This window comes from Chiloscyllium punctatum, unplaced genomic scaffold (assembly GCF_047496795.1).
Source record: "Chiloscyllium punctatum isolate Juve2018m unplaced genomic scaffold, sChiPun1.3 scaffold_443, whole genome shotgun sequence".
NCBI lineage: Eukaryota > Metazoa > Chordata > Chondrichthyes > Orectolobiformes > Hemiscylliidae > Chiloscyllium > Chiloscyllium punctatum.
In genome coordinates this window covers 1-26,768 of record NW_027310177.1, presented here as the reverse complement: position 1 = coordinate 26,768, position 26,768 = coordinate 1, and the positions used below count along the sequence as shown (strand labels likewise).

General features: G+C 55.4%; 2 protein-coding genes across 2 annotated transcripts in view; one reads left to right on the top strand and one right to left on the bottom strand.

Moving 5' to 3' along the window:
* The window catches only part of LOC140472798 (mitochondrial import inner membrane translocase subunit Tim17-B-like), a 25,223-nt gene extending 22,779 nt beyond the window's left edge, over window positions 1-2,444 (bottom strand). Inside the window, exon 1 of the mRNA XM_072567519.1 lies at window positions 2,405-2,444. Coding sequence (XP_072423620.1) covers window positions 2,405-2,444 — 40 coding nt within the window. The remainder of the gene's footprint in view (window positions 1-2,404) is intronic.
* Window positions 2,445-2,754: 310 nt separating this feature from the next.
* LOC140472795 (G-patch domain and KOW motifs-containing protein-like) lies at window positions 2,755-25,765 on the top strand (the record flags this gene model as incomplete). The annotated part of the gene is made up of 4 exons (XM_072567517.1): window positions 2,755-2,882; window positions 4,193-4,395; window positions 23,525-23,657; window positions 25,600-25,765. Coding segments are annotated over exons 1-4 (548 nt in total), but the record flags the coding sequence as incomplete, so codon positions are not given.
* Between the last annotated feature and the right edge of the window lie 1,003 nt (window positions 25,766-26,768).

The following is a 26,768-nucleotide window of genomic DNA, read 5'->3' as shown; positions in this document are numbered from 1 at the left end:
ACCCTAACCTGCACATCCCTGGGCACTACGGGGACAATTTAGCACGGCCTATCCACCCTAACCCGCACATCCCTGGGCACTACAGGGACAATTTAGCATGGCCTATCCACCCTAACCCGCACATCCCTGGGCACTACAGGGACAATTTAGCACGGCCAATCCACCCTAACCTGCACATCCCTGGGCACTACGGGGACAATTTAGCACAGCCAATCCACCCTAACCTGTACATCCCTGGGCACTACGGGACAATTTAGCACGGCCAATCCACCCTAACCTGCACATCCCTGGGCACTACAGGACAATTTACCACGGCCAATCCATCTTAACCTGCACATCCCTGGGCACTACGGGGACAATTTAGCACGGGCCAATCCACCCGAACCTGTACATCCCTGGGCACTACAGGGACAATTTAGCACGGGCCAATCCACCCAAACCTGTACATCCCTGGGCACTACGGGGACAATTTAGCACGGCCCATCCACCCTAACCTGCACATCCCTGGGCACTACGGGGACAATTTAGCACGGGCCAATCCACCCTAACCTGTACATCCCTGGGCACTACGCGGTCAATTTAGCACGGCCCATCCACCCTAACCTGCACATCCCTGGGCACTACGGGGACAATTTAGCACGGCCAATCCACCCTAACCTGCACATCCCTGGGCACTACGGGGACAATTTAGCAGGGCCAATCCACCCTAACCTGCACATCCCTGGGCACTACGGGGACAATTTAGCACGGGCCAATCCACCCTAACCTGCACATCCCTGGGCACTACGGGGACAATTTAGCACGGGCCAATCCACCCTAACCTGCACATCCCTGGGCACTACGGGGACAATTTAGCATGGCCAATCCACCCTAACCTGCACATCCCTGGGCACTATGGGGACAATTTAGCACGGCCAATCCACCCTAACCTGCACATCCCTGGGCACTACGGGGACAATTTAGCACGGCCAATCCACCCTAACCTGCACATTCCTGGGCACTACGGGGACAATTTAGCACGGCCAATCCACCCTAACCTGCACGTCCCTGGGCACTACGGGGACAATTTAGCACGGCCAATCCACCCTAACCTGCACATCCCTGGGCACTACGGGGACAATTTAGCACGGTCAATCCACTCTAACCTGCACATCCCTGGGCACTATGGGGACAATTTAGCACGGCCAATCCACCCTAACCTGCACATCCCTGGGCACTACGGGACAATATAGCACGACCAATCCACCCTAACCCGCACATCCCTGGGCACTACGGGGACAATTTAGCACGGCCAATCCACCCTAACCTGCACATCCCTGGGCACTACGGGACAATATAGCATGACCAATCCACCGTAACCTGCACATCCCTGGGCACTACGGGACAATTTAGCACGGCCAATCCACCCTAACCTGCACATCCCTGGGCACTACGGGACAATATAGCATGACCAATCCACCGTAACCTGCACATCCCTGGGCACTACGGGACAATTTAGCACGGCCAATCCACCCTAACCTGCACATCCCTGGGCACTACGGGACAATATAGCACGACCAATCCACCCTAACCTGCACATCCCTGAGCACTACGGGACAACTTAGCACGGCCAATCCACCCTAACCTGCACATCTTTGGACTGTGGGAGGAAACCGGAGCACCCGGAGGAAACCCACACAGACACAGGGAGAATGTGCAAACTCCACACGCAGTTGCCCGAGGCTGGGATCGAACCCAGGTGCCTGGCGCCGTGAGGCAGCAGAGTTAGCCACTGAGCCACCGTGCTGTGCCTATTGGCTCCGAAACTCAATCCCCCTCCCAATAAAAGCTAACACACTGCCCGCCTTCTTAACCTCCCCATCTACGTATGTTCAGACATCTGTGCACACGGGCACCCAGATCTCTGTGCTCACCCAAGCTCCCTGGCAGAGTAAGGGGGTAAAGAGGGCACGTGGGCCTTTATTGGTCGGGGCATCGAGTGGTAAAGTTGGCAAGTCTTGTTGCGGCTGCGTACAAGTTCAATTCTGCCCCCCCCCTCCCGTTTGGAGTTCCGGCCACTGCCCTGAATAGGCAGGACGCGGAGAGGGTTTATTGGGATCGCAGCTTGCCGGCACGATGGAGAGAGCATGGACTGTTTGGAGGGAAACGTCAGGAGCTGAGGGAGGGAGAGAGAGAGAGAGAGAGTGGGCACGCTCCGATCCAAGTCGAGGGGCTGTGGGATAATCCAGGTCCTTTGTCCGTTGTGAGACTCCGAGGAAGTGCAGGGCTAGGGGCTAGAAGAGCACAGTGGGTGAGGTAGTGCCAGAGGGACTGGGCACGTTTACCAGGGGGTACAGGTTTGAGGTGAGTGGTTTCAAGGAGGTTGGGGGCAGAGGGGAGGGTGGGAGAGGCCACACGGTGTTACCGAGGGCGGGCAGAGGGGAATACAGACCATGTGCGTGCATCGTGGTCTGGTCCAGACACTCTGGGCCGAAGGGCCTGCTCCCGCGCTGTCCTGTGTTCTCCCACCGGGTGGCTCTGCGGCAGCACCGGCGCCACACCAATGCAGCCACCCTGTTCCTGCCTGCGCCCCGAGGGAGGTCAATGACCCAGACCTGGGCTATTTGACCGGGGTGTGCCAGGTTGGGCGGAGATGGGGTGCGTTGGGTTGGGAGGTGGGTGTTGACGCGGAGGGCGGTGTCCCCCCCACCCCTGTGTTGCCAGGGAGGTGCTAGGGCGCGGCTGTTCGACTGCAGAGGCCTCACTGACCACCGTTCCGGTTCCCTCCCCTCAGTCCACAGAAGCTGATTACGAGGCGGTCCCAGTGGGTTCCTACGGCCTGGCCATACTCAGGGGGATGGGCTGGAAACAAGGAGATGGCATCGGACACACCTTCAAACAGGGAGTACCTGCTCATGACAGGGGCACACCGCCAACCCGTGTGTGTGTGGGGGGGGAGGGGGAGGGGGGTGTCCCCGTGTGTGTGTGTGTGAGGGGGGGGGGGTGGCGTGTCCGTGTGGGTGTGTGGGGGGGGGGGGTGACCCCGTGTGTGTGTGTGGGGGGGAGAGGGGTGTCCGTGTGTGTGTGTGAGGGGGAGGTGGGTGACCCCGTGTGTGTGTGTGAGGGGGAGGGGGGTCTCCCCGTGTGTGTGTGAGAGGGGGAGGGGGGTGTCCCGTGTGTGTGTGAGGGGGAGGTGGGTGTCCCCGTGTGTGTGTGAGGGGAGGGGGGTGTCCCCGTGTGTGTGTGAGAGGGGGAGGGGGGTGTCCCCGTGTGTGTGTGAGGGGGAGGGGGGTGTCCCGTGTGTGTGAGAGGGGGAGGGGGAGGGGGGTGACCGTGTGTGTGAGAGGGGGAGGGGGGTGACCGTGTGTGTGTGTGTGTGTGTGTGTGTGAGGGGGAGGTGGGTCTCCCGTGTGTGTGTGAGGGGGAGGTGGGTGTCCCCGTGTGTGTGAGAGGGGGAGGGGGGTCTCCCCGTGTGTGTGAGAGGGGGAGGGGGGTCTCCCCGTGTGTGTGAGAGGGGGAGGGGGGTCCTCCCGTGTGTGTGTGAGGGGGAGGGGGCTCTCCCCGTGTGTGTGAGAGGGGGAGGGGGCTCTCCCCGTGTGTGTGAGAGGGGGAGGGGGCTCTCCCCGTGTGTGTGAGAGGGGGAGGGGGGTCTCCCCGTGTGTGTGTGAGGGGGAGGGGGGTGTCCCCGTGTGTGTGTGTGAGGGGGAGGGGGGTGTCCCCGTGTGTGTGTGTGAGGGGGAGGGGGGTGTCCCCGTGTGTGTGTGTGCGAGGGGGAGGTGGGTGACCCCGTGTGTGTGAGAGGGGAGGGGGGTCTCCCCGTGTGTGTGAGAGGGGGAGGGGGGTGACCCCGTGTGTGTGTGCGAGGGGGAGGTGGGTGACCCCGTGTGTGTGTGCGAGGGGGAGGGGGGTGTCCCCGTGTGTGTGTGTGTGCGAGGGGAGGTGGGTGACCCCGTGTGTGTGTGTGAGGGGGAGGGGGGTGTCCCCGTGTGTGTGAGAGGGGGAGGGGGGTCTCCCGTGTGTGTGAGAGGGGGAGGTGGGTGACCCGTGTGTGTGTGAGGGGGAGGGGGGTCTCCCCGTGTGTGTGAGAGGGGGAGGGGGGTGACCCCGTGTGTGTGTGTGGGGGAGGTGGGAGACCCCATGTGTGTGACCGGGATGGGGAGGGGGAGATGGGATGCTCCGTCCTGACGGTCTGTCCCCGTTGCTGTACACAGGGATGTGAAACCACTGGAACACCAAGTCCGTCCGAAAGGCCTGGGGCTCGGAGCAGACCGGTCAGTGGTTCAGGATCTGGTGGATCCTGTCCCCAAGCGAGTATTAAAACCAGGCGAGGAACGGAAGGAGGAACAACCCACTGGCCTGGCGGTCGGCAGTTTGATCCAGATCTGCAAGGCACCTCATCAGGACATGTACGGGAAGGTAGGGTGATCCAACCTGACCGGTCACAGAGCCACTGGAAACTCCTCGGGATCTGGTTAGCTCACTGACAAACACTGTTGATCACCCTGTGATCTGTCTGTCTGTCTCACTGAGAGACAGTGTAAATCCCCCCCCCACACTGTATCAACCTGTGATCTGTCTGTCTCACTGAGAGACAGTGTAAATCCCCCCCCCCACACTGTATCACCCTGTGATCTGTCTGTCTGTCTCACTGAGAGACAGTGTAAATCCCCCCCCCCCACACTGTATCACCCTGTGATCTGTCTGTCTGTCTCACGGAGAGACAGTGTAAATCCCCCCCCCCACACTGTATCACCCTGTGATCTGTCTGTCTGTCTCACTGAGAGACAGTGTAAATCCCCCCCCCCCACACAGTGTATCACCCTGTGATCTGTCTGTCTGTCTCACTGAGAGACAGTGTAAATCCCCCCCCACACACTGTATCACCCTGTGATCTGTCTATCTCACTGAGAGACAGAGTAAATCCCCCCCCACACTGTATCACCCTGTGATCTGTCTATCTCACTGAGAGACAGTGTAAATCCCCCCCCCCCCACACTGTATCACCCTGTGATCTGTCTGTCTGTCTCACTGAGAGACAGAATAAATCCCCCCCCCCCCCACACTGTATCACCCTGTGATCTGTCTGTCTGTCTCACGGAGAGACAGTGTAAATCCCCCCCCCCACACTGTATCACCCTGTGATCTGTCTATCTCACTGAGAGACAGTGTAAATCCCCCCCCCCACACTGTATCACCCTGTGATCTGTCTGTCTGTCTCACTGAGACAGTATAAATCCCCCCCCACACTGTATCACCCTGTGATCTGTCTGTCTGTCTCACTGAGAGACAGAATAAATCCCCCCCCCACACTGTATCACCCTGTGATCTGTCTGTCTGTCTGTCTCACTGAGAGACAGTATAAATCCCCCCCCCCACACTGTATCACCCTGTGATCTGTCTGTCTCTCTCACGGAGAGACAGTGTAAATCCCCCCCCCCCCCACACTGTATCACCCTGTGATCTGTCTGTCTGTCTCACTGAGAGACAGTGTAAATCCCCCCCCACACTGTATCACCCTGTGATCTGTCTGTCTGTCTCACTGAGAGACAGTGTAAATCCCCCCCCACACTGTATCACCCTGTGATCTGTCTCTGTCTCACGGAGAGACAGTGTAAATCCCCCCCCCCCACACTGTATCACCCTGTGATCTGTCTCTATCTCACTGAGAGACAGTGTAAATCCCCCCCCACACACTATATCACCCTGTGATCTGTCTATCTCACTGAGAGACAGTGTAAATCCCCCCCCCCACACTGTATCACCCTGTGATCTGTCTCTATCTCACTGAGAGACAGTGTAAATCCCCCCCCACACACTATATCACCCTGTGATCTGTCTATCTCACTGAGAGACAGTGTAAATCCCCCCCCACACACTATATCACCCTGTGATCTGTCTCTATCTCACTGAGAGACAGTGTAAATCCCCCCCCCACACACTATATCACCCTGTGATCTGTCTATCTCACTGAGAGACTGTGTAAATCCCCCCCCCCACACTGTATCACCCTGTGATCTGTCTCTATCTCACTGAGAGACAGTGTAAATCCCCCCCCACACACTATATCACCCTGTGATCTGTCTATCTCACTGAGAGACAGTGTAAATCCCCCCCCCCCACACTGTATCACCCTGTGATCTGTCTCTATCTCACTGAGAGACAGTGTAAATCCCCCCCCACACTGTATCACCCTGTGATCTGTCTCTGTCTCACGGAGAGACAGTGTAAATCCCCCCCCACACTGTATCACCCTGTGATCTGTCTCTATCTCACTGAGAGACAGTGTAAATCCCCCCCCCCACACTGTATCACCCTGTGATCTGTCTATCTCACTGAGAGACAGTGTAAATCCCCCCCCCACACTGTATCACCCTGTGATCTGTCTATCTCACTGAGAGACAGTGTAAATCCCCCCCCACACTGTATCACCCTGTAATCTGTCTCTATCTCACTGAGAGACAGTGTAATTCCCCCCCCCCCACACTGTATCACCCTGTGATCTGTCTATCTCACTGAGAGACAGTGTAACCCTGTAATCTGTCTCTATCTCACTGAGAGACAGTGTAATTCCCCCCCCCCCCCACACTGTATCACCCTGTGATCTGTCTATCTCACTGAGAGACAGTGTAAATCCCCCCCCCACACAGTATCACCCTGTGATCTGTCTATCTCACTGAGAGACAGTGTAAATCCCCCCCCCACACTGTATCACCCTGTGATCTGTCTATCTCATTGAGAGACAGTGTAAATCCCCCCCCACACTGTATCACCCTGTGATCTGTCTGTCTGTCTGTCTCACTGAGAGACAGTATAAATCCCCCCCCCCACACTGTATCACCCTGTGATCTGTCTGTCTGTCTCACTGAGAGACAGTGTAAATCCCCCCCCCCACACTGTATCACCCTGTGATCTGTCTGTCTCACTGAGAGACAGTGTAAATCCCCCCCCCCACACTGTATCACCCTGTGATCTGTCTATCTCACTGAGAGACAGTGTAAATCCCCCCCCCCCACACTGTATCACCCTGTGATCTGTCTCTATCTCACTGAGAGACAGTGTAAATCCCCCCCCCCCACACTGTATCACCCTGTGATCTGTCTGTCTGTCTCACTGAGAGACAGTGTAAATCCCCCCCCACACTGTATCACCCTGTGATCTGTCTATCTCACTGAGAGACAGTGTAAATCCCCCCGCACACTGTATCACCCTGTGATCTGTCTCTATCTCACGGAGAGACAGTGTAAATCCCCCCCCCCCCCCACACTGTATCACCCTGTGATCTGTCTCTATCTCACGGAGAGACAGTGTAAATCCCCCCCCCCCCCACTGTATCACCCTGTGATCTGTCTCTATCTCACGGAGAGACAGTGTAAATCCCCCCCCCCCCACACTGTATCACCCTGTGATCTGTCTCTATCTCACGGAGAGACAGTGTAAATTCCCCCCCCCCCACACTGTATCACCCTGTGATCTGTCTCTATCTCACTGAGAGACAGTGTAAATCCCCCCCCCCCCCACACTGTATCACCCTGTGATCTGTCTGTCTCACTGAGAGACAGTGTAAATCCCCCCCCCCCACACTGTATCACCCTGTGATCTGTCTATATCACTGAGAGACAGTGTAAATCCCCCCCCCACACTGTATCACCCTGTGATCTGTCTGTCTCACTGAGAGACAGTATAAATCCCCCCCCCCACACTGTATCACCCTGTGATCTGTCTCTCTCACTGAGAGACAGTATAAATCCCCCCCCACACTATATCTCCCTGTGATCTGTCTGTCTGTCTGTCTCACGGAGATCACGGAGAGACAGTGTAAATCCCCCCCCCACACTGTATCACCCTGTGATCTGTCTCTGTCTCACGGAGAGACTGTGTAAATCCCCCCCCCCACACTATCACCCTGTGATCTGTCTATCTCACTGAGACACAGTGTAAATCCCCCCCCCCACACTGTATCACCCCTGTGATCTGTCTCTGTCTCACTGAGAGACAGTGTAAATCCCCCCCCCCCACACTGTATCACCCTGTGATCTGTCTATCTCACTGAGAGACAGCGTAAATCCCCCCCCCCCCCACACTGTATCACCCTGTGATCTGTCTATCTCACTGAGACAGTGTAAATCCCCCCCCCCCCACACTGTATCACCCTGTGATCTGTCTGTCTGTCTCACTGAGAGACAGTGTAAATCCCCCCCCACACTGTATGACCCTGTGATCTGTCTCTATCTCACTGAGAGACAGTGTAAATCCCCCCCCCACACTGTATCACCCTGTGATCTGTCTATCTCACTGAGAGACAGTGTAAATCCCCCCCCCACACTGTATCACCCTGTGATCTGTCTCTATCTCACTGAGAGACAGTGTAAATCCCCCCCCACACTATATCACCCTGTGATCTGTCTATCTCACTGAGAGACAGTGTAAATCCCCCCCCCCACACTGTAATCACCCTGTGATCTGTCTATCTCACTGAGAGACAGTGTAAATCCCCCCCCCCCCCACACTGTATCACCCTGTGATCTGTCTCTATCTCACTGAGAGACAGTGTAAATCCCCCCCCCCCACACTGTATCACCCTGTGATCTGTCTGTCTCACTGAGAGACAGTGTAAATCCCCCCCCCACACTGTATCACCCTGTGATCTGTCTATATCACTGAGAGACAGTGTAAATCCCCCCCCCACACTGTATCAACCTGTGATCTGTCCTGTCTGTCTCACTGAGAGACAGTGTAAATCCCCCCCCACACTGTATCACCCTGTGATCTGTCTCTATCTCACTGAGAGGACAGTGTAAATCCCCCCCCCCCACACTATATCACCCTGTGATCTGTCTATCTCACTGAGAGACAGTGTAAATCCCCCCCCCCACACTGTATCACCCTGTGATCTGTCTATCTCACTGAGAGACAGTGTAAATCCCCCCCCCCACACTGTATCACCCTGTGATCTGTCTCTATCTCACTGAGAGACAGTGTAAATCCCCCCCCCCCCCCACACTGTATCACCCTGTGATCTGTCTGTCTCACTGAGAGACAGTGTAAATCCCCCCCCACACTGTATCACCCTGTGATCTGTCTCACTGAGAGACAGTATAAATCCCCCCCCCCACACTGTATCACCCTGTGATCTGTCTGTCTCACTGAGAGACAGTATAAATCCCCCCCCACACTATATCTCCCTGTGATCTGTCTGTCTGTCTGTCTCACGGAGAGACAGTGTAAATCCCCCCCCCCCACTGTATCACCCTGTGATCTGTCTGTCTCACTGAGAGACAGTGTAAATCCCCCCCCCACACTGTATCACCCTGTGATCTGTCTCTGTCTCACTGAGAGACAGTGTAAATCCCCCCCCCCCCACTATATCACCCTGTGATCTGTCTATCTCACTGAGAGACAGTGTAAATCCCCCCCCCCACACTGTATCAACCTGTGATCTGTCTGTCTCACTGAGAGACAGTGTAAATCCCCCCCCCACACTGTATCACCCTGTGATCTGTCTCTATCTCACTGAGAGACAGTGTAAATCCCCCCCCCCCACACTGTATCACCCTGTGATCTGTCTCTGTCTCACTGAGAGACAGTGTAAATCCCCCCTCCCCACACTGTATCACCCTGTGATCTGTCTGTCTGTCTCACTGAGAGACAGTGAAAATCCCCCCCTCCCCCCCCCCACACTGTATCACCCCTGTGATCTGTCTATCTATCTCACTGAGAGACAGTGTAAATCCCCCCCCCCACACTGTATCACCCTGTGATCTGTCTGTCTCACTGAGAGACAGTGTAATTCCCCCCCCCACACTGTATCAACCTGTGATCCGTCTGTCTCACTGAGAGACAGTGTAATTCCCCCCCCCCCCACACTGTATCACCCTGTGATCTGTCTGTCTCTCTCACTGAGAGACAGTGTAAATCCCCCCCCCCCACACTGTATCACCCTGTGATCTGTCTATCTCACTGAGAGACAGAATAAATCCCCCCCCCCACACTGTATCACCCTGTGATCTGTCTGTCTCACTGAGAGACAGTATAAATCCCCCCCCCCCACACTGTATCACCCTGTGATCTGTCTGTCTGTCTCACTGACAGTGTAAATCCCCCCCCCCACACTGTATCACCCTGTGATCTGTCTGTCTCACTGATACAGTGTGGGGGGGGGGGGATTTACACTGTCTCTCAGTGAGACAGAGACAGATCACAGGGTGATACAGTGTGGGGGGGGGGGATTTACACTGTATCACCCTGTGATCTGTCTATCTCACTGAGAGACAGTGTAAATCCCCCCCCCCCCCCCACACTGTATCACCCTGTGATCTGTCTCTATCTCACGGAGAGACAGTGTAAATCCCCCCCCCACACTGTATCACCTGTGATCTGTCTATCTCACTGAGAGACAGTGTAAATCCCCCCCCCACACTGTATCACCCTGTGATCTGTCTCTGTCTCACTGAGAGACAGTGTAAATCCCCCCCCCCACACTGTATCACCCTGTGATCTGTCTATCTCACTGAGAGACAGTGTAAATCCCCCCCCACACACTGTATCACCCTGTGATCTGTCTATCTCACTGAGAGACAGTGTAAATCCCCCCCCCCCACACTGTATCACCCTGTGATCTGTCTATCTCACTGAGAGACAGTGTAAATCCCCCCCCCCACACTGTATCACCCTGTGATCTGTCTATCTCATTGAGAGACAGTGTAAATCCCCCCCCCACACTGTATCACCCTGTGATCTGTCTGTCTGTCTCATGGAGAGACAGTGTAAATCCCCCCCCCCACACTGTATCACCCTGTGATCTGTCTATCTCACTGAGAGACAGTGTAAATCGCCCCCCCCACACTGTATCACCCTGTGATCTGTCTCTATCTCACTGAGAGACAGTGTAAATCCCCCCCCCACACTGTATCACCCTGTGATCTGTCTCTGTCTCACTGAGAGACAGTGTAAATCCCCCCCCCACACTGTATCACCCTGTGATCTGTCTCTGTCTCACTGAGAGACAGTGTAAATCCCCCCCCCACACTGTATCACCCTGTGATCTGTCTCTATCTCACTGAGAGACAGTGTAAATCCCCCCCCACACTGTATCACCCTGTGATCTGTCTCTATCTCACTGAGAGACAGTGTAAATCCCCCCCCCACACTGTATCACCCTGTGATCTGTCTCTATCTCACTGAGAGACAGTGTAAATCCCCCCCCCCACACTGTATCACCCTGTGATCTGTCTATCTCACTGAGAGACAGTGTAAATCCCCCCCCCCACACTGTATCACCCTGTGATCTGTCTCTATCTCACTGAGAGACAGTGTAAATCCCCCCCCCCCCACACTGTATCACCCTGTGATCTGTCTATCTCACTGAGAGACAGTGTAAATCCCCCCACACACACTGTATCACCCTGTGATCTGTCTCTGTCTCACTGAGAGACAGTGTAAATCCCCCCCCCACACTGTATCACCCTGTGATCTGTCTCTGTCTCACTGAGAGACAGTGTAAATCCCCCCCCCCCACACTGTATCACCCTGTGATCTGTCTCTATCTCACTGAGAGACAGTGTAAATCCCCCCCCCACACTGTATCACCCTGTGATCTGTCTCTGTCTCACTGAGAGACAGTGTAAATCCCCCCCCCCCCACACTGTATCACCCTGTGATCTGTCTGTCTGTCTCACTGAGAGACAGTGTAAATCCCCCCCCCACACTGTATCACCCTGTGATCTGTCTCTGTCTCACTGAGAGACAGTGTAAATCCCCCCCCCACACTGTATCACCCTGTGATCTGTCTATCTCACTGAGAGACAGTGTAAATCCCCCCCCCACACTGTATCACCCTGTGATCTGTCTGTCTCACTGAGAGACAGTGTAAATCCCCCCCCCCCACACTGTATCACCCTGTGATCTGTCTGTCTCACTGAGAGACAGTGTAAATCCCCCCCCCCACACTGTATCACCCTGTGATCTGTCTCTGTCTCACTGAGAGACAGTGTAAATCCCCCCCCCCACACTGTATCACCCTGTGATCTGTCTGTCTCACTGAGAGACAGTGTAAATCCCCCCCCCACACACTGTATCACCCTGTGATCTGTCTATCTCACTGAGAGACAGTGTAAATCCCCCCCCACACACTGTATCACCCTGTGATCTGTCTGTCTGTCTCTGTCTCACTGAGAGACAGTGTAAATCCCCCCCCCCACACTGTATCACCCTGTGATCTGTCTGTCTCACTGAGAGACAGTGTAAATCCCCCCCCCCCACACTGTATCACCCTGTGATCTGTCTATCTCACTGAGACACAGTCTAAATCCCCCCCCCCACTGTATCACCCTGTGATCTGTCTATCTCACTGAGAGACAGTGTAAATCCCCCCCCCACACTGTATCACCCTGTGATCTGTCTCTGTCTCACTGAGAGACAGTGTAAATCCCCCCCCCCCACACTGTATCAACCTGTGATCTGTCTCTGTCTCACTGAGAGACAGTGTAAATCCCCCCCCACACACTGTATCACCCTGTGATCTGTCTCTATCTCACTGAGAGACAGTGTAAATCCCCCCCCCCCACACTGTATCACCCTGTGATCTGTCTATCTCACTGAGAGACAGTGTAAATCCCCCCCCCCACACTGTAATCACCCTGTGATCTGTCTCTGTCTCACTGAGAGACAGTGTAAATCCCCCCCCCACACTGTATCACCCTGTGATCTGTCTCTGTCTCACGGAGAGACAGTGTAAATCCCCCCCCCCCACACTGTATCACCCTGTGATCTGTCTATCTCACTGAGAGACAGTGTAAATCCCCCCCCTCACACTGTATCACCCTGTGATCTGTCTCTGTCTCACGGAGAGACAGTGTAAATCCCCCCCCCCACACTGTATCACCCTGTGATCTGTCTCTGTCTCACTGAGAGACAGTGTAAATCCCCCCCCCCACACTGTATCACCCTGTGATCTGTCTCTCTCACTGAGAGACAGTGTAAATCCCCCCCCCCACACTGTATCACCCTGTGATCTGTCTCTGTCTCACTGAGAGACAGTGTAAATCCCCCCCCCCACACTGTATCACCCTGTGATCTGTCTATCTCACTGAGAGACAGCGTAAATCCCCCCCCCCCCACACTGTATCACCCTGTGATCTGTCTATCTCACTGAGACAGTGTAAATCCCCCCCCCCCCACACTGTATCACCCTGTGATCTGTCTGTCTGTCTCACTGAGAGACAGTGTAAATCCCCCCCCACACTGTATGACCCTGTGATCTGTCTCTATCTCACTGAGAGACAGTGTAAATCCCCCCCCCACACTGTATCACCCTGTGATCTGTCTATCTCACTGAGAGACAGTGTAAATCCCCCCCCCACACTGTATCACCCTGTGATCTGTCTCTATCTCACTGAGAGACAGTGTAAATCCCCCCCCCCACACTATATCACCCTGTGATCTGTCTATCTCACTGAGAGACAGTGTAAATCCCCCCCCCCCACACTGTATCACCCTGTGATCTGTCTATCTCACTGAGAGACAGTGTAAATCCCCCCCCCCCCACACTGTATCACCCTGTGATCTGTCTCTATCTCACTGAGAGACAGTGTAAATCCCCCCCCCCACACTGTATCACCCTGTGATCTGTCTGTCTCACTGAGAGACAGTGTAAATCCCCCCCCCACACTGTATCACCCTGTGATCTGTCTATATCACTGAGAGACAGTGTAAATCCCCCCCCCACACTGTATCAACCTGTGATCTGTCTGTCTGTCTCACTGAGAGACAGTGTAAATCCCCCCCCACACTGTATCACCCTGTGATCTGTCTCTATCTCACTGAGAGACAGTGTAAATCCCCCCCCCCCCACACACTATATCACCCTGTGATCTGTCTATCTCACTGAGAGACAGTGTAAATCCCCCCCCCCCACACTGTATCACCCTGTGATCTGTCTATCTCACTGAGAGACAGTGTAAATCCCCCCCCCCACACTGTATCACCCTGTGATCTGTCTCTATCTCACTGAGAGACAGTGTAAATCCCCCCCCCCCCACACTGTATCACCCTGTGATCTGTCTGTCTCACTGAGAGACAGTGTAAATCCCCCCCCACACTGTATCACCCTGTGATCTGTCTGTCTCACTGAGAGACAGTATAAATCCCCCCCCCCCACACTGTATCACCCTGTGATCTGTCTGTCTCACTGAGAGACAGTATAAATCCCCCCCCACACTATATCTCCCTGTGATCTGTCTGTCTGTCTGTCTCACGGAGAGACAGTGTAAATCCCCCCCCCCCACTGTATCACCCTGTGATCTGTCTGTCTCACTGAGAGACAGTGTAAATCCCCCCCCCACACTGTATCACCCTGTGATCTGTCTCTGTCTCACTGAGAGACAGTGTAAATCCCCCCCCCCCACTATATCACCCTGTGATCTGTCTATCTCACTGAGAGACAGTGTAAATCCCCCCCCCCACACTGTATCAACCTGTGATCTGTCTGTCTCACTGAGAGACAGTGTAAATCCCCCCCCCACACTGTATCACCCTGTGATCTGTCTCTATCTCACTGAGAGACAGTGTAAATCCCCCCCCCCCACACTGTATCACCCTGTGATCTGTCTCTGTCTCACTGAGAGACAGTGTAAATCCCCCCTCCCCACACTGTATCACCCTGTGATCTGTCTGTCTGTCTCACTGAGAGACAGTGAAAATCCCCCCCCTCCCCCCCCCACACTGTATCACCCTGTGATCTGTCTATCTATCTCACTGAGAGACAGTGTAAATCCCCCCCCCACACTGTATCACCCTGTGATCTGTCTGTCTCACTGAGAGACAGTGTAATTCCCCCCCCCACACTGTATCAACCTGTGATCTGTCTGTCTCACTGAGAGACAGTGTAATTCCCCCCCCCCCACACTGTATCACCCTGTGATCTGTCTGTCTCTCTCACTGAGAGACAGTGTAAATCCCCCCCCCCCACACTGTATCACCCTGTGATCTGTCTGTCTCACTGAGAGACAGTATAAATCCCCCCCCCCCCACACTGTATCACCCTGTGATCTGTCTGTCTGTCTCACTGACAGTGTAAATCCCCCCCCCCACACTGTATCACCCTGTGATCTGTCTGTCTCACTGATACAGTGTGGGGGGGGGGGGATTTACACTGTCTCTCAGTGAGACAGAGACAGATCACAGGGTGATACAGTGTGGGGGGGGGGGGATTTACACTGTATCACCCTGTGATCTGTCTCTGTCTCACTGAGAGACAGTGTAAATCCCCCCCCCCACACTGTATCACCCTGTGATCTGTCTATCTCATTGAGAGACAGTGTAAATCCCCCCCCCCACTGTATCACCCTGTGATCTGTCTATCTCATTGAGAGACAGTGTAAATCCCCCCCCCCCACACTGTATCACCCTGTGATCTGTCTCTGTCTCACTGAGAGACAGTGTAAATCCCCCCCCCCACTGTATCACCCTGTGATCTGTCTGTCTGTCTCACTGAGAGACAGTGTAAATCCCCCCCCCACACTGTATCACCCTGTGATCTGTCTCTATCTCACTGAGAGACAGTGTAAATCCCCCCCCCACACTGTATCACCCTGTGATCTGTCTATCTCACTGAGAGACAGTGTAAATCCCCCCCACACTGTATCACCCTGTGATCTGTCTATCTCACTGAGAGACAGTGTAAATCCCCCCCCCACACTGTATCACCCTGTGATCTGTCTCTGTCTCACTGAGAGACAGTGTAAATCCCCCCCCCCACACTGTATCACCCTGTGATCTGTCTATCTCACTGAGAGACAGTGTAAATCCCCCCCCCACACACTGTATCACCCTGTGATCTGTCTGTCTCACTGAGAGACAGTGTAAATCCCCCCCCCCCCACACTGTATCACCCTGTGATCTGTCTATCTCACTGAGAGACAGTGTAAATCCCCCCCCACACACTATATCACCCTGTGATCTGTCTATCTCACTGAGAGACAGTGTAAATCCCCCCCCCACACTGTATCACCCTGTGATCTGTCTCTATCTCACGGAGAGACAGTGTAAATCCCCCCCCCACACTGTATCACCCTGTGATCTGTCTATCTCACTGAGAGACAGTGTAAATCCCCCCCCCCACACTGTATCACCCTGTGATCTGTCTATCTCACTGAGAGACAGTGTAAATCCCCCCCCCCACACTGTATCACCCTGTGATCTGTCTATCTCATTGAGAGACAGTGTAAATCCCCCCCCCACACTGTATCACCCTGTGATCTGTCTGTCTGTCTCATGGAGAGACAGTGTAAATCCCCCCCCCCCACACTGTATCACCCTGTGATCTGTCTATCTCACTGAGAGACAGTGTAAATCGCCCCCCCCACACTGTATCACCCTGTGATCTGTCTCTATCTCACTGAGAGACAGTGTAAATCCCCCCCCCCCACACTGTATCACCCTGTGATCTGTCTCTGTCTCACTGAGAGACAGTGTAAATCCCCCCCCCACACTGTATCACCCTGTGATCTGTCTCTGTCTCACTGAGAGACAGTGTAAATCCCCCCCCCACACTGTATCACCCTGTGATCTGTCTCTATCTCACTGAGAGACAGTGTAAATCCCCCCCCCACACTGTATCACCCTGTGATCTGTCTCTATCTCACTGAGAGACAGTGTAAATCCCCCCCCCACACTGTATCACCCTGTGATCTGTCTCTATCTCACTGAGAGACAGTGTAAATCCCCCCCCCCACACTGTATCACCCTGTGATCTGTCTATCTCACTGAGAGACAGTGTAAATCCCCCCCCCCCACACTGTATCACCCTGTGATCTGTCTCTATCTCACTGAGAGACAGTGTAAATCCCCCCCCCCCCACACTGTATCACCCTGTGATCTGTCTATCTCACTGAGAGACAGTGTAAATCCCCCCACACACACTGTATCACCCTGTGATCTGTCTCTGTCTCACTGAGAGACAGTGTAAATCCCCCCCCCACACTGTATCACCCTGTGATCTGTCTCTGTCTCACTGAGAGACAGTGTAAATCCCCCCCCCCCACACTGTATCACCCTGTGATCTGTCTCTATCTCACTGAGAGACAGTGTAAATCCCCCCCCCACACTGTATCACCCTGTGATCTGTCTCTGTCTCACTGAGAGACAGTGTAAATCCCCCCCCCCCACACTGTATCACCCTGTGATCTGTCTGTCTGTCTCACTGAGAGACAGTGTAAATCCCCCCCCCCACACTGTATCACCCTGTGATCTGTCTCTGTCTCACTGAGAGACAGTGTAAATCCCCCCCCCACACTGTATCACCCTGTGATCTGTCTATCTCACTGAGAGACAGTGTAAATCCCCCCCCCACACTGTATCACCCTGTGATCTGTCTGTCTCACTGAGAGACAGTGTAAATCCCCCCCCCCCCCCACACTGTATCACCCTGTGATCTGTCTGTCTCACTGAGAGACAGTGTAAATCCCCCCCCCCACACTGTATCACCCTGTGATCTGTCTCTGTCTCACTGAGAGACAGTGTAAATCCCCCCCCCCACACTGTATCACCCTGTGATCTGTCTGTCTCACTGAGAGACAGTGTAAATCCCCCCCCCACACACTGTATCACCCTGTGATCTGTCTATCTCACTGAGAGACAGTGTAAATCCCCCCCCCACACACTGTATCACCCTGTGATCTGTCTGTCTGTCTCTGTCTCACTGAGAGACAGTGTAAATCCCCCCCCCCACACTGTATCACCCTGTGATCTGTCTGTCTCACTGAGAGACAGTGTAAATCCCCCCCCCCACACTGTATCACCCTGTGATCTGTCTATCTCACTGAGACACAGTCTAAATCCCCCCCCCCCCACTGTATCACCCTGTGATCTGTCTATCTCACTGAGAGACAGTGTAAATCCCCCCCCCCACACTGTATCACCCTGTGATCTGTCTCTGTCTCACTGAGAGACAGTGTAAATCCCCCCCCCCCACACTGTATCAACCTGTGATCTGTCTCTGTCTCACTGAGAGACAGTGTAAATCCCCCCCCACACACTGTATCACCCTGTGATCTGTCTCTATCTCACTGAGAGACAGTGTAAATCCCCCCCCCCCACACTGTATCACCCTGTGATCTGTCTATCTCACTGAGAGACAGTGTAAATCCCCCCCCCACACTGTATCACCCTGTGATCTGTCTCTGTCTCACTGAGAGACAGTGTAAATCCCCCCCCCACACTGTATCACCCTGTGATCTGTCTCTGTCTCACGGAGAGACAGTGTAAATCCCCCCCCCCACACTGTATCACCCTGTGATCTGTCTATCTCACTGAGAGACAGTGTAAATCCCCCCCCTCACACTGTATCACCCTGTGATCTGTCTCTGTCTCACGGAGAGACAGTGTAATTCCCCCCCCCCACACTGTATCACCCTGTGATCTGTCTCTGTCTCACTGAGAGACAGTGTAAATCCCCCCCCCCACACTGTATCACCCTGTGATCTGTCTATCTCACTGAGAGACAGTGTAAATCCCCCCCCACACACTGTATCACCCTGTGATCTGTCTATCTCACTGAGAGACAGTGTAAATCCCCCCCCCACACTGTATCACCCTGTGATCTGTCTATCTCACTGAGAGACAGTGTAAATCCCCCCCCCCACACTGTATCACCCTATGATCTGTCTATCTCATTGAGAGACAGTGTAAATCCCCCCCCCCACACTGTATCACCCTGTGATCTGTCTCTATCTCACTGAGAGACAGTGTAAATCCCCCCCCCACACTGTATCACCCTGTGATCTGTCTGTCTGTCTCACGGAGAGACAGTGTAAATCCCCCCCCCCCCCCCCACACTGTATCCCCCTGTGATCTGTCTATCTCACTGAGAGACAGTGTAAATCCCCCCCCCCACACTGTATCACCCTGTGATCTGTCTCTATCTCACTGAGAGACAGTGTAAATCCCCCCCCCCACACTGTATCACCCTGTGATCTGTCTCTGTCTCACTGAGAGACAGTGTAAATCCCCCCCCCACACTGTATCACCCTGTGATCTGTCTCTGTCTCACTGAGAGACAGTGTAAATCCCCCCCCCACACTGTATCACCCTGTGATCTGTCTCTATCTCACTGAGAGACAGTGTAAATCCCCCCCCCACACTGTATCACCCTGTGATCTGTCTCTATCTCACTGAGAGACAGTGTAAATCCCCCCCCCCACACTGTATCACCCTGTGATCTGTCTCTATCTCACTGAGAGACAGTGTAAATCACCCCCCCACACTGTATCACCCTGTGATCTGTCTATCTCACTGAGAGACAGTGTAAATCCCCCCCCCACACTGTATCACCCTGTGATCTGTCTATCTCACTGAGAGACAGTGTAAATCCCCCCCCCCCCACACTGTATCACCCTGTGATCTGTCTCTGTCTCACTGAGAGACAGTGTAAATCCCCCCCCCCCACACTGTATCACCCTGTGATCTGTCTGTCTGTCTCACTGAGAGACAGTGTAAATCCCCCCCCCACACTGTATCACCCTGTGATCTGTCTCTGTCTCACTGAGAGACAGTGTAAATCCCCCCCCCCCACACTGTATCACCCTGTGATCTGTCTATCTCACTGAGAGACAGTGTAAATCCCCCCCCCCACACTGTATCACCCTGTGATCTGTCTCTATCTCACTGAGAGACAGTGTAAATCCCCCCCCCCACACTGTATCACTCTGTGATCTGTCTCTGTCTCACTGAGAGACAGTGTAAATCCCCCCCCCCCCACACTGTATCACCCTGTGATCTGTCTCTGTCTCACTGAGAGACAGTGTAAATCCCCCCCCCCACACTGTATCACCCTGTGATCTGTCTCTATCTCACTGAGAGACAGTGTAAATCCCCCCCCCCACTGTATCACCCTGTGATCTGTCTATCTCACTGAGAGACAGTGTAAATCCCCCCCCCCCCACACTGTATCACCCTGTGATCTGTCTATCTCACTGAGAGACAGTGTAAATCCCCCCCCCCACACTGTATCACCCTGTGATCTGTCTATCTCACTGAGACACAGTCTAAATCCCCCCCCCCACACTGTATCACCCTGTGATCTGTCTATCTCACTGAGAGACAGTGTAAATCCCCCCTCCCACACTGTATCACCCTGTGATCTGTCTATCTCACTGAGAGACAGTGTAAATCCCCCCCCCCCCCACACTGTATCACCCTGTGATCTGTCTCTGTCTCACTGAGAGACAGTGTAAATCCCCCCCCCCACACTGTATCACCCTGTGATCTGTCTCTATCTCACTGAGAGACAGTGTAAATCCCCCCCCCACACTGTATCACCCTGTGATCTGTCTCTATCTCACTGAGAGACAGTGTAAATCCCCCCCCCCCCACATTGTATCACCCTGTGATCTGTCTCTATCTCACGGAGAGACAGTGTAAATCATCCCCCCCACACTGTATCACCCTGTGATCTGTCTATCTCACTGAGAGACAGTGTAAATCCCCCCCCCACACTGTATCACCCTGTGATCTGTCTCTGTCTCACTGAGAGACAGTGTAAATCCCCCCCCCCCACACTGTATCACCCTGTGATCTGTCTATCTCACTGAGAGACAGTGTAAATCCCCCCCCACACTGTATCACCCTATGATCTGTCTATCTCACTGAGAGACAGTGTAAATCCCCCCCCCCCCACACTGTATCACCCTGTGATCTGTCTATCTCACTGAGAGACAGTGTAAATCCCCGCCCCCCCACACTGTATCACCCTGTGATCTGTCTATCTCATTGAGAGACAGTGTAAATCCCCCCCCCCACACTGTATCACCCTGTGATCTGTCTCTATCTCACTGAGAGACAGTGTAAATCCCCCCCCCCACACTGTATCACCCTGTGATCTGTCTATCTCATTGAGAGACAGTGTAAATCCCCCCCCCACACTGTATCACCCTGTGATCTGTCTCTATCTCACTGAGAGACAGTGTAAATCCCCCCCCCACACTGTATCACCCTGTGATCTGTCTGTCTGTCTCACGGAGAGACAGTGTAAATCCCCCCCCCCCCCACACTGTATCACCCTGTGATCTGTCTCTGTCTCACTGAGAGACAGTGTAAATCCCCCCCCCACACTGTATCACCCTGTGATCTGTCTCTGTCTCACTGAGAGACAGTGTAAATCCCCCCCCCACACTGTATCACCCTGTGATCTGTCTCTATCTCACTGAGAGACAGTGTAAATCCCCCCCCCCACACTGTATCACCCTGTGATCTGTCTATCTCACTGAGAGACAGTGTAAATCCCCCCCCCCCCACACTGTATCACCCTGTGATCTGTCTGTCTCACTGAGAGACAGTGTAAATCCCCCCCCCACACTGTATCACCCTGTGATCTGTCTATCTCACTGAGAGACAGTGTAAATCCCCCCCCCCCACACTGTATCACCCTGTGATCTGTCTGTCTCACTGAGAGACAGTGTAAATCCCCCCCCCCCACACTGTATCACCCTGTGATCTGTCTCTATCTCACTGAGAGACAGTGTAAATCCCCCCCCCACACTGTATCACCCTGTGATCTGTCTCTGTCTCACTGAGAGACAGTGTAAATTCCCCCCCCCCACACTGTATCACCCTGTGATCTGTCTGTCTGTCTCACTGAGAGACAGTGTAAATCCCCCCCCCACACTGTATCACCCTGTGATCTGTCTCTGTCTCACTGAGAGACAGTGTAAATCCCCCCCCCCCACACTGTATCACCCTGTGATCTGTCTATCTCACTGAGAGACAGTGTAAATCCCCCCCCCCACACTGTATCACCCTGTGATCTGTCTCTGTCTCACTGAGAGACAGTGTAAATCCCCCCCCCCCCACACTGTATCACCCTGTGATCTGTCTGTCTCACTGAGAGACAGTGTAAATCCCCCCCCCCCACACTGTATCACCCTGTGATCTGTCTCTGTCTCACTGAGAGACAGTGTAAATCCCCCCCCCCACACTGTATCACCCTGTGATCTGTCTATCTCACTGAGAGACAGTGTAAATCCCCCCCCCGACACTGTATCACCCTGTGATCTGTCTGTCTCACTGAGAGACAGTGTAAATCCCCCCCCCACACTGTATCACCCTGTGATCTGTCTCTGTCTCACTGAGAGACAGTGTAAATCCCCCCCCCCCCCACACTGTATCACCCTGTGATCTGTCTATCTCACTGAGAGACAGTGTAAATCCCCCCCCCCCACACTGTATCACCCTGTGATCTGTCTATCTCACTGAGAGACAGTGTAAATCCCCCCCCCCACACTGTATCACCCTGTGATCTGTCTGTCTCACTGAGAGACAGTGTAAATCCCCCCCCCACACTGTATCACCCTGTGATCTGTCTCTGTCTCACTGAGAGACAGTGTAAATCCCCCCCCCACACTGTATCACCCTGTGATCTGTCTCTGTCTCACTGAGAGACAGTGTAAATCCCCCCCCCCACACTGTATCACCCTGTGATCTGTCTCTGTCTCACTGAGAGACAGTGTAAATCCCCCCCCCCCCACACTGTATCACCCTGTGATCTGTCTATCTCACTGAGAGACAGTGTAAATCCCCCCCCCACACTGTATCACCCTGTGATCTGTCTCTGTCTCACTGAGAGACAGTGTAAATCCCCCCCCCCACACTGTATCACCCTGTGATCTGTCTCTGTCTCACTGAGAGACAGTGTAAATCCCCCCCCCCCCCACACTGTATCACCCTGTGATCTGTCTGTCTCACTGAGAGACAGTGTAAATCCCCCCCCACACTGTATCACCCTGTGATCTGTCTCTATCTCACTGAGAGACAGTGTAAATCCCCCCCCCACACTGTATCACCCTGTGATCTGTCTGTCTGTCTCACTGAGAGACAGTGTAAATCCCCCCCCCACACTGTATCACCCTGTGATCTGTCTATCTCACTGAGACACAGTCTAAATCCCCCCCCCACACTGTATCACCCTGTGATCTGTCTCTATCTCACTGAGAGACAGTGTAAATCCCCCCCCCCCCACTGTATCACCCTGTGATCTGTCTATCTCACTGAGAGACAGTGTAAATCCCCCCCCCACACTGTATCACCCTGTGATCTGTCTCTATCTCACTGAGAGACAGTGTAAATCCCCCCCCCCACACTATATCACCCTGTGATCTGTCTCTATCTCACTGAGAGACAGTGTAAATCCCCCCCCCCCACACTGTATCACCCTGTGATCTGTCTATCTCACTGAGAGACAGTGTAAATCCCCCATCCTGTTCCCTGGTGACCTGTGTGTCCGTCTCTCTGGGGCAGTGACTCCATTCCAGTCACTCTGCCCCCTGTGGATAGTCCGACCCCTCACTAATCCCTGCTGATCCCGACCCCCCCCAGCGGACGTGTCTCTGGGTCTGACAGGCTCCGAGCTCCATCGTTCTGGTCCCACCAGCGTTGGTGACATGGCCCTCCCATCAGAGGGGTGACTGGGTCCGGGGCTGGGGGGGTGCTGAGCCCAGTCTGGGACAGGAGGGGACGGGCAGCGTTTGACCGTGTTGCGGTGTTTCCCTCCCGTCAGATCGAGGGGCTGGATCCCGACAACGCCCGGCTGGTGGCGAGGCTGGCTGTTGGCGGCCAAGTCGTGACTGTTAGCCAGTTCTCCGTCCGCTTTGTGGATCCGGCTGAGTACAAGCGATACAGCAAGGACCTCAGTAAGTGCGCGATTCCTCTGCCCCGTCCCCCACCGTATACCCTCTTCCAACGCAATCGCGGCGGGGGGGGGGTCCCCCAAGCTCCTGAGCTACAAATCTGCCTCAAAATCACCAATGGGGCGTTGGTCTGGCTGGGTGCAAACGCCTCTGAGCTGAGGGTTAATCGAGATCTCAGCCCACACCACAGGACAGAAAGTGTGGAAAAGGGCAAGGGTTTCATTTCGGGCTGTCTCGGGAAGGGCGGTTGGATTGAGGGGCACCAAGTCTCCTGTTCCAGCGCAGAGGTCAAACGCTGGAACCAGTCGCAAACGTAAATGACCGAGTACTCCTTATTCCTACTGTCTACAAAACAAAATTAGCAAGAGCTTTCCAACTCTCCTCGTCAACGCGAAACAATAACAATGAACAAATACAAGCCCCCACCCCATCACTTACTGTCTGACCCCCAACTCCAAATGCTGATCCAATAAGCCACTTATTAAACGTTATTGGAATTTAACCTCAAGGCTACACTGGCACTTCCTCCTCTGTTGGCTTTAACCTTCCAGCTCTCCCTGGGGTCGTGTCTGAGCTGCGAGCGTCTTTTACAGGAAAAGGGTACCTCTGACGGAGAGTGTTCTGGTTTCTTTTGAGAGCGAGACACCAACGGGGGCAGATCGATGGCACTCGCTCACTTTCCAAAAAAAAAAGGCCCGGTTTTATGTCCCCACCCCGTGGGCACTTGCCGCGTGTATCCCCACCTTGAACGTGTGACCTCTCGTTATTGAATCCCTGACCCTGGGGAAAACCTGCTTATCTCTGTCCACCCTGTCTGTACCCTTCATGGTTTTGTGGACTTCAATCAGGTTTCCCCTACCACACCCCCTCTACCATCTCGTAGTTTTCTAATGAAAGGTCTTTCTCAGCCAATGTCCAATGGCGGGCAGAGGCAGTTGTAGGGCCCACACACGCTCTCTTTGGGGTTGTCTGTTCCCGACCTGGACAGTTGCTTGGCTTGCGGGCGGGGCAGGAGGCTGTGCCGAGGGCCCGGAGAGAGGGCCGAGAGCCTGCTGAAGTGAAACGCAAACCGTGCGGTCAACCGCAGACTTGCCTTCTGTCCCGGCGGTGAGGTGAGGGGGGGGGGGGGAGGAATCTCTGCAGCACAGAGGGACTGGGGGAGCCCTGGTGCAGGATTCCGTTCGGCAGTGAGGGTGGGACATGACCACACCCCTCGGGGAGGGTTCGGGAAGGAGGGCCGAGGTGTACCACGGGAGGCCGGGGTAAGGCCTCAGGTTGGGCCGCACGCCGGATATTGTGAGCAGGTTTGACCCCCCCCCCCCAACGTTGGAAGGGGGGAGGGGGATTCTCGAGAACGCTCCCCAGGGCCAATGGACGTGTCGCAGGAGAAACAGGCGAGGACTTGGGATCTGCACGTGACAGAAGTTGGAAGGATGTGGGGGTTGGGGGGGGGGAGGGGAAATCTGATTGTAAGCGACAGGCTCCAGAGAGGCCGAGGGAGAGGGTGGGGGGGACGTGGAGGAGAGTGACCCGCCCGGTGGGAGAGATTGGGAGGCGAGGGGGAGGAGGAATCCGTCCAGGTGGGGGAGTCTATCCAAGACGGAGATGAGGAAGGGGGGGGGGGCTTCAAAGGTGACAGGGAGACGGCAGGAGAATGGGGGGGGGGGGGGGGTTGGGAAACGCACAGCAGCCACGACCAGAATGGCTAAGCGCGGGCCGAATGGCCCGCTTTCTGCCCCATTCTGGTCAATGACCTGGCTGGAGCCCAGCGGGTACCCACTCAGGATGGGGGAGGGGGTGGGGGAGGGGGTGACGTGTCCCCACACCAAGGCAGTGAACCTCCTCAGGTCAGGGAGCCCAGAGGCTGCAGGAGGCTGGGGAGCAGTGTTTGGCCGAGGAGGATTGATGGGTCATGGGCCTTCCCTCTCTCCCCCCCCCCGTCCAGGCCGGCTCAGTGAAGCTCACCGGGAAAGGCAGCGGAAGGAGGAGCAGGCTTTGGAACGCCAGGCCCAGGACAGGAGCCGGGAGAGACGGAGTGAGGCAGGCCAAGAGGAACGGGAACGTCGGGAACCGCACAGTAGGAAGAGGAAGCACCGGGGAGGCCAGGACAGGTGAGAACGTCCCGCTCTCTCTCCCCGTGGTCCCCCCTCTCCCCCCTCTCTCCCCGTGTCCCCCGGCTCCTCCTCTCTCCCCGTGTCCCCCGGCTCCCCCTCTCCCCCTCTCTCCCCGTGTCCCCCGGCTCCCCCTCTCTCCCTCTCTCCCCGTGTCCCCCCACTCCCCCCTCTCTCCCCGTGTCCCCCGGCTCCCCCTCTCCCCCTCTCTCCCCGTGTCCCCCGGCTCCTCCTCTCCCCCTCTCTCCGCGTGTCCCCCGGCTCCCCCTCTCTCCCCGTGTCCCCCGGCTCCCCCCTCTCCCCCTCTCTCCCCGTGTCCCCCGGCTCCTCCTCTCCCCCTCTCTCCCCGTGTCCCCCGGCTCCTCCTCTCCCCCTCTCTCCCCGTGTCCCCCAGCTCCTCCTCTCCCCCTCTCTCCCCGTGTCCCCCGGCTCCCCCCCTCTCCCTCTCTCCCCGTGTCCCCCGGCTCCCCCTCTCTCCCCGTGTCCCCCGGCTCCTCCTCCCCTCTCTCCCCCTCTCCCTCTCCCCGTGTCCCCCGGCTCCCCCTCTCTCCCCGTGTCCCCCGGCTCCCCCCCTCTCCCTCTCCCCGTGTCCCCCGGCTCCCCCTCTCTCCCCGTGTCCCCCGGCTCCTCTCCCTCTCCTCTCCCCGTGTCCCCCGGCTCCCCCTCTCTCCCTCTCTCCCCGTGTCCCCCGGCTCCCCCTCTCTCCCTCTCTCCCCGTGTCCCCCGGCTCCTCCTCTCTCCCTCTCTCCCCTCTCCCCGTGTCCCCCGGCTCCCCCCCTCTCCCCCTCTCCCCGTGTCCCCCGGCTCCCCCTCTCTCTCCCCGTGTCCCCCGGCTCCTCCTCCCCCTCTCCCCCTCTCCCTCTCCCCGTGTCCCCCGGCTCCCCCCTCTCTCCCCGTGTCCCCCGGCTCCCCCCTCTCCCCCTCTATCCCTGTGTCCCCGGCTCCCCCCTCTCTCCTCTCCCCGTGTCCCCCGGCTCCCCTCTCTCCCCGTGTCCCCCGGCTC